This window comes from Indicator indicator, chromosome 2 (assembly GCF_027791375.1).
Source record: "Indicator indicator isolate 239-I01 chromosome 2, UM_Iind_1.1, whole genome shotgun sequence".
Classification (NCBI taxonomy): Eukaryota; Metazoa; Chordata; class Aves; order Piciformes; family Indicatoridae; genus Indicator; species Indicator indicator.
Genome location: NC_072011.1, coordinates 34,720,310 through 34,740,094, shown reverse-complemented (window position 1 = coordinate 34,740,094; position 19,785 = coordinate 34,720,310). Strand labels below are relative to the sequence as shown.

At 35.5% G+C, this 19,785-nt stretch overlaps 1 protein-coding gene across 1 annotated transcript in view; it reads right to left on the bottom strand.

Moving 5' to 3' along the window:
- FMN2 (formin 2) overlaps positions 1-19,785 on the bottom strand; it is a 168,377-nt gene that overhangs the window by 77,587 nt on the left and 71,005 nt on the right. Inside the window, exon 7 of the mRNA XM_054396857.1 lies at positions 16,657-16,744. Coding sequence (XP_054252832.1) covers positions 16,657-16,744 — 88 coding nt within the window. The remainder of the gene's footprint in view (positions 1-16,656; positions 16,745-19,785) is intronic.

The following is a 19,785-nucleotide window of genomic DNA, read 5'->3' as shown; positions in this document are numbered from 1 at the left end:
CCCACCCACCCAAGTTCTTCATCTGATTTCCACCACAATTAACTTCTCCATGACTGTATTAAAAACCAAACCAAAACAACAAACAAACACACACCCCCCAAAAAAACCCCAAAGTAGTATCACTCCAGGAGGCCTCTCCTTTTTTCACTCCTGTGCACATCTCTGGCTTTCCCTGTCACATCTGCTCTCTTTCTCCAGAAAAGCCACAAGAGCCTTTGCAAGACTTCGTATCTCCTCTGACGAATGACAGCAACAGACAGTTATACTGGCAAATTACAAAACACTGGCAAATAACAAAGTTGGATTGATTCTCAAAGAAGGACATTCTACTTCTGTGGCATATAATCACAATACCCTTATTGTGCAGGTCTTTGTGGGGCAGAGATTTGGGAGATGTTCTGCCCATCATGCAACTCTAAACATGCAATACTACTAAATTCCATGTATTCCATGTTTTTTCCTAATTTCCATCCCCAGATAATTCTGCTCAGTGTCAACAAGTAAACATCTGCAGCCCAGGAATATTACTCCAAGTTGAAGAGTGAAAGAAACAGGAAAGGTATCAACCAGACTTAATAACAAAAAAATCCATTTTTGGTCTAAGAACCAGTACCTGTATTATATAGAAACCATAAGATAGAAAGAGAGCCTCAAAATTACTACATAATTTTAAGGCAGAAATATAACATTAAGAGTCATTCAGTCTTCTAAAATGTTTTCAGCTAATTGTACTATCAAATTTGATGAGACATATTCATTTTCAAATATCTAAGAAGGGTATTTGGAAAGAAAAAAAAAAAAAGACACAAGTAGATGAATAGGTCGACAGTGTCAAGGATCTTCCTTGAACAATTATTTCACAGTTAACTGGAAAAAAAAAAAGCTGCTCCAAAAATGATATACGGGTAGTAAACTTCAAATGGTCAAAACTTAACATGATTAGAAAACTAACATACTTGAAAAAACTTAAGAAATGAAACAGTCTGATACAAGAAACACATCAGAAAAGATATAGCCTGATAAACTTATGAAATGTGTCTGACAACGGAATGGAGAAAAGGTAATCTTGTTTGTTTGTACACTGAATACAGAATGGAAGCCTTTACTGACAGTTATCTCTGGAAGAAAATACAAGAACACCACACAAGAAAATACAAGGAAACCAGGAAAAAAAAAAGTCTCAATATAGACAATTTCATCAGGTTTTTGGAATGACTGACAGCTGAACTACCTGTTTAAAAGAAAAAAATGTTCTCAATGTTCTCAACAAAAGAAGAGCTGAGAGCCTTAGAAGATCCAATTGCTGTAGCTTCCTTTGATACTATGAAGACTACAGTATGATGTAATATCAAGTTATTTGCACAGTAAACCCAGCTTTAAATACAACTTAGAATTTATATTTAAAAATCAATTGAACTGCAAAATTTGCAGTCATTTATTGTAACATTTTATTGGTTACACCAATTCCACAACTTCAGAGATTGCTATCCTTCGCTTCCCTGCCAGCCCTGCATGGCGAGCTTATTAGCAGCATTCATCTAGGAGATGCCTACCACACAAGGGTGAGTTTTTGTCTGTGATACTTCCAACTTCATAACTACTGTTATGCTCCTTAGATTCTTCTTTATCTCAAATAATAGAGATGTGAATCTCCTAATACAGAAGGCTAAATCTCAAATGGACGTCTCTAAAATAAATGTGATGCTTACATAAATATGGAAAATACAGTGGTGAAAACAAATGTCCCTGCACTATTGGGAGCTGAAGCAAAGGATCACAAGGATCACAGTTGTATAATTTTTAAAGAAAATAAGTCAAATGAGAATTTTAAAGTAGGAGAATATGAATTTGCACAACTTGCAGAAAAAAGAAAAAAACAAACAAAAAACCTGTTGCTAATGGGCAGGTAGGGGATGGCTGCACTGGGTAGAGTTGACATAAATTAAAACAATTTTGTGTTATTACCTACCTGCTTGCCCTCGGTACCTTTTGATAAGGTTGTCTATTAGCAAATACTCCAGCCTTCTCAGGATGAAAACATTAAGTGCACAAAGGACAACGGAGACTGGATCTTCACCACAAGTACATGGATCAGAGGCAAGAAACAGCATTAGAACTGCTTACACACAATTTTATTGTAGCAATAATTCACCTTGATCTAAAGCTTCTGTAAAAAACCAACACAGTATAAAAAATTTCTAAGCAGAAACCACAGATCACGTTTAGCTGTTGCTTCAGATTGTTTTTAGAGGATGTCATTTTTTTTTCAATATATTCAAGAATACGCAGTCATACTTCTAAGAAGCAATAAAAATCAGTTAAGCAAGAATATGCACATGAAAATTTTGAAGTAACACAAGTAGGTGACTTCACAAATAAAAAGTGAAACTTCAATATCACTTTGTACTGATCCTTCTTTTATAAAAGCAATTCAAATTTTTAGGCATTTGTCCATAGTATTCCTATTCCCTAATGGTGTATCCCTAACACATAGTGATAAAATTGTATCAATAGAGGGCTTTTTACATACATATGAAAATATACACACACACCCCCAAAATACGTAACTAGATTTTATGCACAGCTATAGGCAGTAAATATAAACAGTTACATTACATACCTTTGAAACAATTACCTACTATGTTAAAGACAGCAGTTACTGATTATGTAAAGTCTAACTTCATACACCTATACAGTTTGTTTACAAAAAGTGTACAAGTTCAGTTCTTAGAGAACAAATATATTTTGTTTGACTCAGTATGTCGCCTTCTTGTCTAGGCAGGAAAAAAAAACGGAGACCAATGCTGTAATCCTTTCAGAATAAAATGTTTAAATACAAACATGATTGCCATTGTAGACTGTTTAATTTAGAGAGATTGTATTTCAGCTCTGGTTTTGAGAGGTTTGCTGATTTGACTATAGAAAGTATTTCAATGCTTATCTTAATTGTTTAGATAAGATTTGTTTGAATTTGGCAGGTGAAAAAAACATGGGTGTGGGATACAGGATGGTTGAGAAAAGACTGTTGTTTTACTGGTATATGCTTATTTTAAAACTGTAGGGTGCAGAGGACCAAATAGTCTAAGTGAACCTACCAGGGGCTGGTCATTGGGAAGTAAAATTGAAGCATAAGATTGACTGGCAGAATTCAAGATTTTCAATAAACTGGAAAGGATTACCATGGTAACTCCCAAAATGCTACTTAAGGCTTAGCGTGCTACACAAATGTGAATAATATGAGACATCAGAATAAGTTTTAAAAAAAATTTAAACTATGCTTCACACCTATAGAAGGGGTTTGTTGTTCTCTAGGTAAACTTCCTTCCCTTAACTGCATTTTTAAACATGTTTCAGAATGAGATTTTAATATAAAATTAATCTCTGGCACATGACATGCAAAAAATTCTGTAAAGAAAATCAAATTCCTGCTATAAAAAACCCTCCCAATGCTATTGGCTTTTACTTCAATATCCGCTTGTATTAATTTTTTTCACTTCCTGGTTAAATTTGTATAGCGTGCCACTGGCATTCTGTTTAGAGGTTCTCAAAAGGAATATATGTTTGGGATGTTTATGTGACAGTATGTATTTACAAGGCACATATAAAAACAAACTGCACAAACACATCAGCTGCAAGGCACATATGTAGTGTATCTGACATTGTGTATCAATCTGTCCTCAGATATGATTCACAGCTTTGTATTCATGAGTCAAGTGAAATAAATTTTGGGGTTCCTGTGTGTTAGTGTTTGTCTTTTATTTTAGATCCATGCAGGCTCTAATGCTTTTCAATCTTTATTTCAATGGCATTATGCCAGGATTTCCACAGACTAATTGTGGAACAGGTGATGGTACAACCATGACAGTCAAAGGACATCTGCAAGTCAAACTTCGAAGAACAGGGTAGCATCTCTTACTAGATGCATCTGGAAGAAGTTAGCAAGACTTGTTTGGAATATAAACAAGGCTTCAAACTAATTGAGACTTAATTACATGTGGATATTGTCAGAATTAAAATTTGCTGGCTTTTGGGTTAATTCCACCTTATCCATTTTCATTAGAATAGCTTAAAGTGAACAAAGTCATGGTTAACTCACAAGCAAAGAGAGAAGCTTATTCTTTCATACTTTAGAGAGCTCATCTGAAATGATAAAGTGAAAGAGGAGGAGAAAGATTTTTTTTTGTTTGTTTGTTTTGAACCCATATAAGAATTCACTGGAAAAAGATGAAACCTGGAATTAAAGTATGGCAAAGCCAAGAATAAACTTAGGGTAAAATTATTCCAGCTGTTGGAAGAATAATTTATTGCTTATTCTATCATCATCACCACCACTGGAAGGACATTACCTATTTCAGATGAGATAGCTTAACTATTTGCTTTACTCTTTGACCCTGCAGAGTTCTGAACAATCCCATGTCTTTCCTCATTCCTTATACCCATTACACTTTAATCATTCTCCTAATCCACCATGGAAGATCTTGATTTATTTTTCTATTATATTTATTTGAGATGAAGAATTCATCCCTCATTATGTTCATAATAAAGGCAAGGATATACTAGTTTTATACAGCTATATAACACTCTGATAAAGATGGCAGCGTTGGTACCGTTTTTTTTCTGCAAAAAATGTACATTAAACAGCTAAGTTAGGATTGTAGCTTTTGTGTTCTCAATTTATCTACAGTTAGTATATAGTAAACAGAGCTCCAGATGTGTCCAGTTGGCACTTTAGAATACTTATATTAAGATACTTAAGTGTCAACACTAAATGAGTTAACAACTTCCTAACTCCTACATCGGAGAATTTAACGGCTCATGAAACACTAGTGTCTTCTGCTTCCAAAGGAATCTCCTCTCAGCTTCAGAAACTGAACAAATCTTTACCAAAATCAAAGTCATTTAAAATCATTATTAATCCTCAGCGAAGTCCACGTGGCAATGCTAATGGCAGAGCTGCTCTTTCCTGAGCAAACTCAAAGAACTGTCTTGATTACACCCTCAGTAATCATGATCAATAAATAATATAAGACTACTTGTCTCTCAAGGAGTGACCAGAAATCAAAACAATCTTTGGACTAGAGCTATAGCTGGTGGAATATCAAAATGTTCAACAAAGGAAATAGAAGAATAACCTCAAGAACATGCCTGTTGAACTGCTTAATCTCTTTAGTTTATACGGAGGAAAGGCTTGGTCTCTTCAGTGCATACGGAAGAAAGTTAAGAAGTACTTATACTGTAACAGTGAAAATAGACGGCTCTGTAGTTTTGCAGACCAAAAGCAGGAAAAAAATTATGTTTGCAAATTAATTTAACAAATTTACCATGGAAAAAATATTTTAAGTGCTGAAAGTAAGGGAAATTATTTTTTTTGAACAAGATTTCATGGGATATGTTAACTTCTCCATAATTTAAACTATTTGTATGAAATCCTAGACTTAAAGGTCAATGGCAAAACTATCAATGACTTCAAAGGAAAAGGCTGAAGGGTCAGAATTTCAGCTGGAGCTAAAATGCCACTATTTATACAGGTTAGTGGTTGAAGCAGAAATTAGGAGGCAATATTACATGACTTGCCATATTTAGCCGCCAGATGAAATGCTTTAAATGGTCTAAAAATCTGGAGTTGAGCTGCATGTTTGTTCTTTGCCAGGTCCCTCTGAAATTCCCAACTATTCTTCTCTTACATTAACAAGGCAAAACAATTATACACAGACTACATTGAATATTGCTACCCTCTGATGATATACAACAGAAAGTACTGCAAGTTCTTTTGGACATGAAAACATGCACAAACATTCAGAAGCAAGCTCTCCTTACAGTTCAAGGTATCAAATTTTGTATGATATAGTTAGAAAACATTACCTGGAAATTTACAGAGATTCAGAAATCATGCCAAGCAAGACCACATTAGCTATCGTTGCCGTACAGTCAACTTGTTGCAGTCACAAGTCAAAACACAGATTTTCTTGCTCAAGAATTAGAAACAAAAAATATTTGAGAGGTTTCCTTTCAAAAGCAAAATTCTCTTTTTCTCTGTCAGATGGTAGACTGTCACTGAAATAAAATTGCAGGCTCTCAATTTATTCTCTCAGTCAAATTAATTTTTTTTTTTTGGCACAGCAGGGAGCAGTTTATATGCAGCCTGGTATTCTACATGCCTGCTGAGACCAATGTCTGCATAAACACCAGGGATTTAATTATACTAACGCACGTTAAGCCTTTCACCAAATATTCTGAAGTTACAGTATTAAAGAGCTACAGATGCTAAGAAAGTGATGTAATGATCTTGTGATATTTAGTCCATGCTCAAAGTGTGGTAGGATTATGAAAATAATGAAAAAAAGTTTTTTGGCTAGGTAAGTGACAGATGACACAGCTTTACTAATTCAAATCACAATACTGTGATAACTGAGGGCAAAAGGATGCATGCTTATGGTTTAAGTTCCATCTTTTTTCACGTTCCAAAGTGTTTCTCAAAAGCTGGTATTAATAACTCAAGGAAATAAGGGTTTGGATTGCAACAAAACCAAATGTCTTGATGTGTGGAAAACCAAAATATATGCATTCTAAGAAACAGAAATAATCATATGTATTTTGGAATCCCCTATGTGTATTTATTTCAGTATCATGACTCAGTTTGGCCTATGTTAAGATTACAAGAGATTATGATTAAAGAGGACTTTGAGATTACTAGAGGCACTCTATATTGCTTAAATTCAACACCACTGAGCTATGCTTTCTGTCCAGATAGCTAAAGCAATCACAGCTTCCCTAAAACTATAAAACATGTTACACTGAAATAGAATCTACCAGGTATTGCTTGAGGATGTTTACTGTGGAACAGCAGAACAGTAGAAATAACCTTGATCTTTCCTTGTCTTTTGATCACGACCAAACAAGAGAAAGAAATAGGCAAAACACAGGTACCTCGGAAAGCAACAGGTACAGGAACACAATGTTCTTAGAAACAACAGGTTCTCATACTAAATGTTTCACAACTTTCGCAGTAGAAAACTGTAACTTCTCCTGTACTGTTTCTTACCCTACCTACCAGGAATGACGGATAGTTAACAGCAAACAAATCACACTCCCGTCTTTGCACCATCCTTCCTCTTCGTTATGCTGTTTTTCAAGAGGGCTATCCGCTGGCTGAGCAGTACGTCGACAAGCGGCGTCTCGGTCACAGCTGTATGGGCAAAGGGGCAAAGCCACAAGGTCTAGCACCTTGTCCGACATGGTCGACACGGCGGGGCGGCGAGCTCTGTTCTGCCCTGCCACCGGCCTGGCCGGCATCTCTCGGGAGCCGGGCGCAGGGGTCCTCGCCAGTGGCACGGGCCGCTATTGCCACCTGCTGCTTGCAGCGTGGACCCGGAGCCGGGCGGGGACATCGACGCGCCGGCAGGGGCACGTCCGGCGAGAGACATGTGCGACAGAGGTTGGGCCCCTCGGCTTGCAGGGACGGAGAGGAAAATGGTGTGGCGATGAGGAGGGGAGTCCGAGTGTAAACTAAGGCAGACGAGTCAGAAAACTAACCCAGAGAAGAAGAGCTCAACAGACCAAACCCAGGCTGTGTATATGAGGTGTTCCCTTATAGTTTCCAGACATCGCACGTTTGCAACGGGCAAATTTACATTTACTGACGGATTTAATGGCTGCTCCAAATGTAACAGAAGGAAAACAATCGGTATGACACTAATAATAGTGTTCTATGTGGTGCCATAAATGTTACTGCAGAAGAGTGGCAACGAATACAGAAGGAAGCATGAATTATAGTTAAGATAAAATAGATCAGCTGCATTCCCTGTGCTGGGGGAGTTAATGGTTAAGTAGAGAAAACAGTACACAATTTCAGATCTCTCAGCAAGCATGTTAATCATGACTTCTAAATGTTAAAAGCTTTAAAATATGCAACACAGAAAACATAAGAACAGAATGTTTAAGCTGTTAAATATACTTTTCAGATATCATGTAGAATTCTAAATTTTATGGTTTAACGAGTATTTCTCAAAGCAACTAGCCAGAAAGAGAAGCGACACTTCGTTTACTTCTGAATAGTGGACACAACAATTGGATACACTAATGGTCTTAAACGAGATTTCTTTACAGGAAAGGATTTTAAAAAACATCATAAAAGGTAGACCTTACAAGGAGAAATTACATTAAAGTGAAAAGCCAGGTAAAAGGGTAAAAAAGCTTCAAAGTCGGAAGTTTATAGACTATACATTAGATGTTCAGAGAGCAAAAAGTTAAATCATGAACTGAAAAATTCGTAAGCACCTTTTTTGCTCCCTAGTCTTTTCACATCCCCAGTATTCCTGCTCAAAACCACATAGATGATTAAATGTAAAAACCATGGGGGACACCTGTAAAGCAGAAAGTCAGCCAAAGAAAATAGAAAAGCAAAAAGTCCTGTAAGTTCAATGTAAATTGGAGGAGAACAAAAAAGTCTAAATCCAGCTTGCCAAATGCATAAAGCCAGCAATAAAACTGCTTTCAAACACATCAGTGTATGAAGCCTGACAGGAAACAGTTGAGCATGCAGATAATCTGACTGTAAAAGCACAAAAGAAAGAATCAAAAAAGGTTAAAGAATTTGTGTGTTAGGATTCAGAACCACAGAAAAGGTCAGAGAGGTTCTCCGATTCTGTTCTTCTCGAGTGAAACATTTTAGGCACAGTCTCAAACTGAACAAGTTTCAGAAAATACAAATGGAAATTTTAAGAGGATTCCTGAGACGATCCTGGAAGCTACAAATCAGTCAGACTTGTGTGCCTGGGAAATGTCTATGTATTACATTGAAGAACAGCTTTTTAGAAGTGCGTATAGATAAACCAATATAATGAGAAAGCAAGGTAGAACTTAATTTTGTAGTAGGCATTCATGAGGAACAAATTAAATAGTATTGCTTCAATGGACTCAACAAAGACATGATAAGATTTATCAGATGGATATTGGATTTTCAAAAGGCTCCTCACAATCCTTACACTTAAGGCTTCAGAAAAAATATGCTGTCATGTCATAAGAGGAAATATTTACTTTGATTAAAAATAAAAACTGCTCAACTGAAAAAAAAATAAAAGAGGAGATAAATTATAAAAATAAATTATCAGTTTTCAAAGCATGGAGTTGTAGCAGTGGAGCATTACCAGGATCTTTGCAGATTCCTCTGTTGTTTAATCAGTGTGAGGGTATAATGCTCACAGGTACTAAAATCCACTTTAAAGATGGCCACAAACGTGTTCAAAAGTACCTCTCATATATTCTGTGTCAATATATGCAAATGTAAAAAAGAACCCAAACTGTAAAAACATGGTGATGCACACAAAATTTGCAACAACTGCTTCACAAAAGACACGGATTTTTTTTCAAACTTCTCTGAAAACATAAGCTGAACAATTAGCAACAGTTAAAAGGGCAATTGAAAGGCCAGCAACAGTACAGAAAAAAATGGAGCCTGAAACACAGGGTGTGATACCATGGCATAGGCACATGGTACATATAAATCTTGAAAACAACGTACAGAGCTAGTCACCTCTTTTGTAAAGAGAAGAGAACTATGGCCTAGACTGGGGACAAGAGGAAAAACACATCAAAAGATATATATAAAGTTTATAAAAGTTTATTTGGCATAACTTTCAAATTTAGATAAAGACCGGCTAATTCAAAACCCCAAAATCGATATCCACTAAAAAAATTACATAATGAGCAGTCAATGCAACTCATTTTGTCAGAGGTTGTTTGTGTGTGGTTTTTTAATTTGTTTGTTTTCTGAATATCTACACAGGTGATCAAGTACTGAGGTAGACAGAATCAAATATTTGATATCATTTACCTTTAACCATATTTGATATCATATAGCTTTAATTGTCTCCTTAAAAAGAGGAATTAGAAGAATAGGGTAAAACTAGGTTCACTAAACATTAAAAAAAATATTAAAAAATAAATTGATCCACCTTGACAGTCCTACTAAATTCTCATTTTAACTGCTTTGTATTGAAATTAGATTTTAATGACTGTGTATATGTGTCATTAATTTTTTGCATACGCAAAAAAAATCATAAATGCATTCAAGTTCAACACGCATCAAATCACAAAGGGATTGTTGTGGCAAACATCCTTCTCTTCTAAATCTTTTCATTTAATGAAGAAAACGTGTGATTGTGTTATTGGAAGGTCTTAATCAATCTAACATGCTTACCTTAATTTTCTTAAAATCTCCATGTAGTTCAGCAATTCATAAAAGTACCACCACTGAAAAATTATTTCTGCTATGGAAAGGAAACCATTGTCTACCTTTGTCTTTCCCTCCCGTCCACTTTTGCATGTCACTGATGCTAATGGCATACAATTTTTTAAATTTATGCTTAGAATGTTGTAATCATCCCTCTCATGAATGACTACATGGTACACAAACGAGAAATAGCAATACTGTTTTTTTCCTTTTGGGAGGACAGAACTTTCCTGAACCTTCTTTCTCAAAATTTCAAAGTTAATCAGACTTCCAAGAAAGAAAGAAAAAACAAAACAAAAGAAAAGAAAACAAAACAAAACCGCAAACAAAAAACAAACTGTTTCAGTTGAAACAACAGAAACAATGCAGCAATAGTTTCTTACAAAACTCTCTATTAAATTACATTCATATGTTCTTAACAACAACAAAAATCTCTAATTATCCAAACTATCCAATGTGGCAGTAATTAGTCTTTGCTGATTCAAATATTGTGAAAAAACTCAATATGATTTTCTCTCTTAAAAAAAAAAAAACTTTAAAATGTAGTTTATATTATGCAAAACTGGTTTAATTCCATAAAATTATTTTTCAATTGTAAATTCCCAAAGGATATGTCACATTCAGTTCCTTTCTTGGTGGTACGAATATTTCTGTGCTTCATTATCCTAATATATTGCATGCATACTGATGTTTTAGCCTTTCCTTAACAACTGCAGCTATTGCTTTATTGGCCTTTGATCACTGTGAACTAAGCTTCAGAAAATATCAGAGGACAGAAAGAGGACTTGAGGCAAGCTTTCAGTACTCAGGACTGCCTTTCAGGGCCTCCATCCACAAGTCAGGAGCTGCATCCATTAGAAATCTCATGTACCTCCAAGAACCTTCATTGTTCTTCCTTAAGAGCCATCTCTGGCAGGACTCACCAGACAGGGGCTCCATAATCACTTTAGGCTCCTCAGTACAAAATACTGTGGGAGTACTAACAGCATGAAAGCAATAGACACATTTGCAACAATACATGTGAGGCACTCTAGTCTGTCTTTTATAACAGTTATTTTGTGTATTCCATTATTTTCCTTACCCACAATTTCACAATATGAGTTTGTAAATTATTTATAAGCAAATCAAATGTCTAAGCTTGCAATGTAACAGCAGGTATAATGTAATGAATATGGTAGCATAAAGGTAAGAAGAAACAGAGGAATAAAACTGAGGATTATGGTGTGAAGTTTCAAAGAAGTGCTAGTTCATGGGACAGAAAAATAGTGAACTAATCTTTTCTTGGTGGTTTATCAGAGGGGCTATCAGAGGGGAAGACTAAGCCATATATTTTAAGTTTGTAGGTGTCTAAATGCACAGTATTTGATCAAGAAAAAAAATTTACAGAATTTCAGTTCTCAATTAACAAACCAGAATAACAGTTACAGTAATTAAACCCCAACAAACCCAGACTTGTAACCTGACAGAAGAAATGTTCTATCTATCTTCTTATATCCAGGATTTTTTTCACAACTTAATAGGACAGAAATTACAATTTGGGGCAGCTGAATTACCTGCCAGTTCATAATGTCCAAAGAACTTGATCCAATCTTGTTGTTTTGTCTTCCTAACTCGTTGAAACAGTAAAATGTCTTTTGGAAAGATACTCATTCTTGATAAATATTTCAGTATTATGACTTTCAAATGATTAAGCTTATACACATGTATTGATTTTAGGATAAATAATGCTCAGCTCACATCTAGACATTCCATAAGATAATTATCATGAGTTATTTTTCTAGATATTAAGTAATTCTTTCCTGGTTGCTTTCCATTTAGAGCATCTCTTGGACCTATGATCACTGAGACTATTTGATACTTAAATGTGTGAAGAATTACTTCACAGAATGTTTAAATAATGTGGCATAAAAGACATTTTATCCTCCCCTTCTAGTGAAATAGCTCAGTTAATATTTGACAAAATCTCTCCTAGCACATAATTTCTAGGTGTCAGTGTAATAAAATAAAAATCAAGATTTTGTCATGTTTCATTGTTATCAATAGCCAAATACTGAGGAATAAGCATTTATTTTGCCCACTAGCATTTAAAGTATATTCATTTCCTGCACATCTGTCAGGAATTTAGGTCAGAAGATCTGTCTGTTGTTCAAAGTTGTACTTCTGATAGCAGAGCAAATACAACTTTCTATAAAATTATCTAACATCCAGACTAAAAAGCTGGTCTTTTAGGCAAATCTGCCTACCCTTTCTGTAACTACTTTTCCTATTACATTCCTTTATATAGCCTAATATCTACTGACCAATGATGAGCTGAGAGCTGTAATAAAAAGGTAGCTTCATAAATTCTGTAGATTGCCAGTGTCCAGAGAGAATGGAAAATTTGCTTATTATATGATAGGAGAAAGGTGGTCCATAAATTCAGAAGCAGAAATCTCCAAACTATTTCCAGCAGAACCAGGGCAACTACAAGATGCTATGCGAAATCTTAAGGAAATATAGTAAGAGTATTGCAGCCATACCAGAGGTAACACAGTGCCCGAAATGATAAACCTTATTAAGTGAAAATTATCAAATTGGAAAAGATTACAGTAAACTTACAGGTAATTGCATACACCATTTTTACAAGACTAGACAGAGAACTGAATATGGCATTTTTTGCCAGACTTCTTTTACCATTTCAAGGCATGCTCAGACTAACATGGTTTTGATGAACAGAAGACTAATTCCCATGCTGGAAACAAATACTAGATATGTATTTGACTGCATAGTAAATGTAATATTTATCTACATGAAATACAAAATTTGCTTTTCTTCTGCCTGACATCTTCAGTTTAATTTGTCTTCTATTTTTACATACAGAGAATTTTTCGCTATGTCTACTGCAGTTGTTGAGAGCCATAAAAGTTTAAAGCAGAGAGGAAGATACATTGTATTTTTATAATCAAGGGGATTGGGAAAGGCATTAACAACTGTATTCTCTGCAATGTAGTTATAATGCCATACAGTTGCTATCTCTCATGTGATGACAGTATTAAAAAGAGGGATCTGGGTTTTTTTTAAGAGATGGATGCAGACATAGGTTTAATTTGCAATTATATATTAATTCATGGGGTGTCCACCATAGATTACTATATGCCATTAACTGGGATATTTTTGCAGCTCTAATTTTAGCACAATTCACCTCTCTGAAATATTAAGAAAAAAACCTAAACCACAAATGTTGAAAACAGAGTCTTTTGCGTAGAGAGAAAATTTGGGCTGTAAAAGAAGAACATGCAAGCACTTGATTGGCAGTTCTCAAGTGCTGGGTATATCATGTAGCCAAATACAGTTATATTTTCAGTGGGAATGGAACATTGGATAAGAGATATTTGTGGTACAGTGAAGATAAAAAAACCCAAGCAAAATGGATGGATAAAATGTTTTGCACAGTAGCTTGATGGTTATTAAAAAAAAAAAAAAAAGAAAGATCAGTAAAACCCTCTTTGAAACCAGAGAAACCAGAGGAAGAGGAACCATTTTTACACTAATAACAAAGAAATTGCACTGCAACATTTCTTACAGTTCTATCCTAGACTGTGTAAAACAGCTCACAGTTATCTTAGCAAATCAGAATATTCTAAAAAATACCCCAAACAACAACAAAACTCAACCTATTCGACTTTTTTAGTATACTATTAGAAATGTGTACTAGAGTTCAGTACAAATGTGTTCCCATTACTACAACTATGCCTTCCATATTAAAAATATTTTTTAAAGCAACTATAGTTGTAGAGTTTATGTTACTAAACCTATTTCAAAGTCAGGAAGAGACAAATACAGTTCTATAGGAAGACACTTAACTGGATATCATCATCAAAGAAAGCTATTTAGCATATAGTACAATCTTTGAGATCTTCCATTAAATGCCATCTGATCACACATACATGAAAAGGTAGCCAAGTGTTCGAGATCAGAAAAAAAAAAAAATCATAAATTATTCAAAATTCCAAGTTCCCCAAAATTCCCAAGTTCTTTAGTCAAAGTTTGTGTCTTTCAGACAATATTTCACCGGTGTTTTGTATCTTAATAAGTAAACAAAACCCCCACAAAAAAGTCCAAACGAGCAACAATTTACAGGACATTAAACACAATATTTGACCAGGTCTCAAGTTATTTTAAGCTCTTCAGTTAAACACAAAATGAATTAAAACCTGAAATTCTAAGTGTATCAGGTGAATTAATACATAGAACAACTGTTTTCCGTCTTGTTCCTATAACACTTCTGAATTTGTCTAAATCATTAGAAACATAAAACACAATAGCATGCAAACCAAAAAATGGACTGAGTACCACCTGACATTAACAGTTTCTCTCTCTTTAGACGCAATATAGGGAATATTTACAGAAAGCCTATAAAGGAAGTTGCCTAGTACCACAAATTGTCAGTGTGTGGGGAAAGTTTCATTTGACTGCCTTTCAAATTAATGAAAAAGTATTTATTGTGTTGGACTGAGTGAGGTGTGGATAAATGCTCACGTACACTAAACGGCAGAGCTCAAGACCACCACTAAAGTCCTGAGCCAAGGGACAGAAAACAGTGATCGCGTTTTTTGCTGTAGTCATACCTCTGACATCTTAATGTATAAAGATGAAAATACATTAACTGTCTATATTGCTGATGTGGGCATTCTTTTCAATTATTTTAATTTTTGACACTACTTTCTTATTGCTGTATGGAAATTGCAACAGATAAACCAGCAAGCTATAAAACTGAAAAATATGTAAAACTCTTACTTTTTAACGAGCAAGTAAAAATAGCGCATACGTAAAGGTGAAACTAAACACTTGGGCTTGTGACTTTAGAATTACTCCACAGGCTCTATGTTTAGATCACTGAGAACTCTGCATGGAGTGACTTATGCCAGAAATAATTGGTGAGATACCTCTATTTTCCTTACCCACACCACACACATTTCTTTCCTGCTCCTCTATGCTTTTTCTCCATGCCTATTTTATGTTCAGTTAAAAAAACAAAAATTAGCACCAGGATATTCCAGCCATTTCCACAAATTCCCTCACCAGACAAAAGTTCTCCCATGTTTGTTCAATCACTTATGCACAAGGGAATAAGAACGCTATTAAATTCCCCTTTGCAAAGTCTTTTGGTTTTAGAAAACAGCTATTGAAAGAGGAACATGCAAAATCTGCACAGAGCTCATAGATGATTATGTGTGATTAATATTGTAATAGGATAAAGGTTAAGCATAATATTGTTTGACCCCTTCAACTACTGACATTCATGCCATGTTATTGTTAGTGTTGCATGTTAAGCAAGCAAATTTTCAATGAACTTGTGTTGGCTTTACCACAGACACAGATGTTAGGCGGACTCCTTTGTTCATAAGGTTCTCATTATTAACTGAAACCAAATTGAATATTTGACTGAAGGAAAGGACCATATCATTGTTTTCAGATTTTGCTCTATGACTTAACTGAACTACATCTGCCAGCTTTAGAAATACCAAGTACTTCTTGGCGCCAGTACTGGCGCCTTGCTCTATGACTACCATCTTAAGTGCTTCAGCTTGAGGAAGTCTAGCAACCATCAAAACAGTTTAATAAAAACTTAAAACTGTGATTAAGGATTACTCACCAGCTGACGGAGCGCTTTGAAATTTGTTCTATTTATGAAAAGTATCATAACACAAGCAAATCATAGTAAAGTGAATACATATCTGTAAATGCATAGCCTAGTGAGTTCACAAGATGTTTTTCTGATTTACGAAGTCTGTGGTATACTTGAAACCACATTTATTTAATAGATAAGCTGGCACTTCACAGGATAATTCAATCTGCTTCAAATCTTAACTAAAGCATTTGGGAAACATAAGGGATGCTCTGAATATAAATGCAATCCCACTTTTCACCTTTTTTGTACTACTGTCTCTATGGATAAATGTGAAAAGTATTACACTCCTCCAAAACAACTCGCTTTATAAAAAGTGCTGTTGAAGGTGAAAGAATTCCACAGTTTGTGCTAACCCAAACATAGGAGCTATTTTACATAGCAATTCAATTAAATATTGTAATTCACTTCTCCGGGTATGTCTTAAGGCTGATTCAGAAATCAACAACATATCACACTTGCTTCTTCAGTAACACCAAAATCAAAATGTCTATATTGTGTACCACTTAGATAACTGAAGTCAAAAGCTGTAGTTGGCAATACTGCAAATAAACAGTTTAACTTCTATAGAGGACAAGGAAATATGTGACTAGCATGAGGAAAATAAATGTTAGAAGAAACTATTTTCACTGTAATAGAGTGAAAAAAAAATCCTCTTACTAATCTATTTTAGATATCAAAAGATAGACATAATTGACATTTTCAGATTATTAATTATGTGATCTGACCCAGAATCAATAATACTTATTTCACTTACCATGCTGAATGTCCCTCATGTCTAAGTGAAGGCTAGACATTAATATTCCAACAGCTTGAGATCTTTTGTTACTTAACAACTTGACAACCTGCCAAAAGAAACCCAACTATTAATACTAATCTGCAGGGAAATGTGCAAGATAGTTCACATTACTAATGACAAGTTCAAGAAATAAGACCATGTAGTATATATATATATACACATATATACACACACACACACATATATATTTAAAAATGAATAATTTTATTATTAACTTTGTTTTTCCTGCATATATCCATCACAAGTGTAAATAACTGTCACCTAGCTGAATCTTAATCTTAGAAGAATCACTATAAAATTTACTTTCATTAGGATGATCTTTCAACTTCTCATTGATGTTACTAAGTGTATGAAACAGCCTGTCATATAAAAAAAAAAAAAAATTCAACTGTGTCTATCTTGGAATTACTTTGGCTTCCAAAACCACACAATGATTTCCATCTCTGATGTAAACTAAAACTGTGAGAATTTGTATTTTATTTGAATGTTTGATGTAGTAGGCGCCAATATGAATTTTATTTTAAAAGCAAAATAACCACGTACATATTGGGATTTTCTTTGATCACTTATAGGGAATATAAAAGGTCTCAATGGTCTCAAAGCTTCTTTCCTTTTATTTTTTAATTTAAAAAATAATTAAAAAAAAGCCACCAAAACCTCTTGCTTTAGGGAGTTGAAATTAGCTACTACAATACACTTTCATACGTATTTCCTAGCAAGCACAAGAGCAACAGTTCACAGACTGTCTTGCACAGGGCTGTAAGCTGTTAGAATTCAGCTCACTGGAAATTACATATCATTGGTATGAGAAGCAAGTAATGCCAGGAAAAAATATACTTATCTTGAAATGATATGATTCTAGATAAATTACTTTTCAACAAAGGGCTACCACTATTGCATAGATGGAAAAGGTTAATATTTAATCTATTCAAGTTGATGAGCTTTACACTGTAGTAAACCCACTGAAGAAAACCTTTGTGAGTCACTTGGAAGAAAGAGGTGTTATATCAAGTTCTTTTTACACTGAGGTTAAGAAGGATACACATTTTTTCAAGTTACATAGTTTCTATCTTAGCACCAAGGTTCTGTGTCATCTGACAAAATTATCTATAAATTAATTACTAAAAATGAGATTAGAAAAAGAAGAATTAATTTAGCCAGGAGAGAATGTCATGATCCAATTCACATCTTAAAAAATACACATGAAATTACACATAAGTTGTTTACCATGTGGTGAAATTTGATTCACTTCAGTTTTCAGACACCTACCATCAGTATTTCATTCTTCTTTCCTTATAGATGGCTGACTAGCTCCAGTGAAGTGAAAATACAACATTCTGCTCATGAACTGAAAATTTTAACTTAAGAAATCCAGTATGCCACAGCCACTGTTAACCACAAGGTCAAAGACCAAAATTCAAGGCATTGCTATTGACGTCATCTGTTGGAAGTTCGCAAGAAATTCCTATGCAATTAGTTCATGTAATTTATCATTTGAAATTTAAAACTGAAGTCAAATGGATTGAAATAGGACATAATATTCAGATTGTCTGAATACAACAGAAAACTAATGTAATTCAGAAAAATGCAATTAAAGTATCCTACACTGTCATTTTAATAAGGTCTAATCAATCTTTATGATTTTTCATGAACTATAAATCAAATTTAAGCCTGAAACTGAGATAAAGCAGAGACAAATAATTCAAGATTTTCTTGTCACAAAAAGAATCACAGAAAGTTAGAGGCTGGAAGGGACCTCGAAAGATCATCTAGTCCAAACCCCCTGCCAGAGCAGGATCACCTATACCAGATCACATAGGAATGCATCCAGGTGGGTCTTGAATATCTCCAGAGAAGGAGACACCACAACCTCCTTGGGCAGCCTGTTCCAGTGTTCCATTACCCTCACAGTGAAAAAGTTTTTCCTCCTGTTTCCATGGAACTTCCTATGCCTCAACTTCCACCCCTTGTCCTGTCATTGGGCATCACCGAGCAGAGCCTGGCTCCATCCTCTTGGCACTCACCCTTTACATATTTATAAACATGAATGAGGTCACCCTCAGTCTCCTCCAAGCTGAAGAGCCCCAGCTCCCTCAGTCTCTCCTCATAAGGAAGATGTTTCACTCCCCTAATCATTTTTGTGGCTCTGCACTGGAGTCTTTCAAGCAGTTCCCTGTCCCTCTTGAACTGAGGCGTCCAGAAGTGGACACAGTATTTGAGATGTGGCCTCACCAGGCCAGAGTAGAAGTGGAAGAGAACCTCTCTCGACCTACTAACCACACCCCTTCTGATACCTCCCAGAATGGCATTGGCCTTCTTAACCACAAGAGTACATTGCTGGCTCATGGTCAACCTTCCATCCACTAGGAACCCCCGGTCCTTTTCCCCTTCATTGCTCTCCAGCAGGTCAGTCCCCAACCTATACTGATCCATGGGGTTGTTCTTTCCCAGGTGCAAGACTACACACTTGCTCTTGTTGAACTTCATTACATTTATCCCAGCTCAACTCTCCATCCTGCGTCTCACTGAATGGCAGCACAACCTCCTGGTGTGTCAGCCACTCCACCCAGTTACTTGCTGACAGTGTTCTCTGTTCCCTCATCCAGGTCGTTGATGAATATATTGAACAGTACTGGTCCCAGTACTGACCCCTGAGGGACTCCACTAGATACAGGCCTCCAACTAGACTCTGTCCCATTGACCACAACTCTCTGACTTCTTTCCTTCAACCAGTTCCCAATCCACCTCACTACCTGATCATCCAGAACACACTTCCTCAGTTTAGCTGCAAGGATGCTGTGGGACACAGTGTCAAATGCTTTACTGAAATCAAGATAAACCAAATCCACTGCTCTACCATCATTTATCCACCTGGTTATGTCCTCATAAAAGGCTATCAGGTTGGTCAGACATGACTTCCCCTTGGTAAAACCATGCTGACTGCTCCTAATGACCCTCTTGTTCTCGATATGCCTAAGGAGAGTGCTGAGGATAAGTTGTTCCATTACCTTTCCAGGCTGACTGGTCTATAGTTACCTGGGTCCTCCTTCTTACCCTTTTTGACGATTGGAGTAACATTTGCCTTCC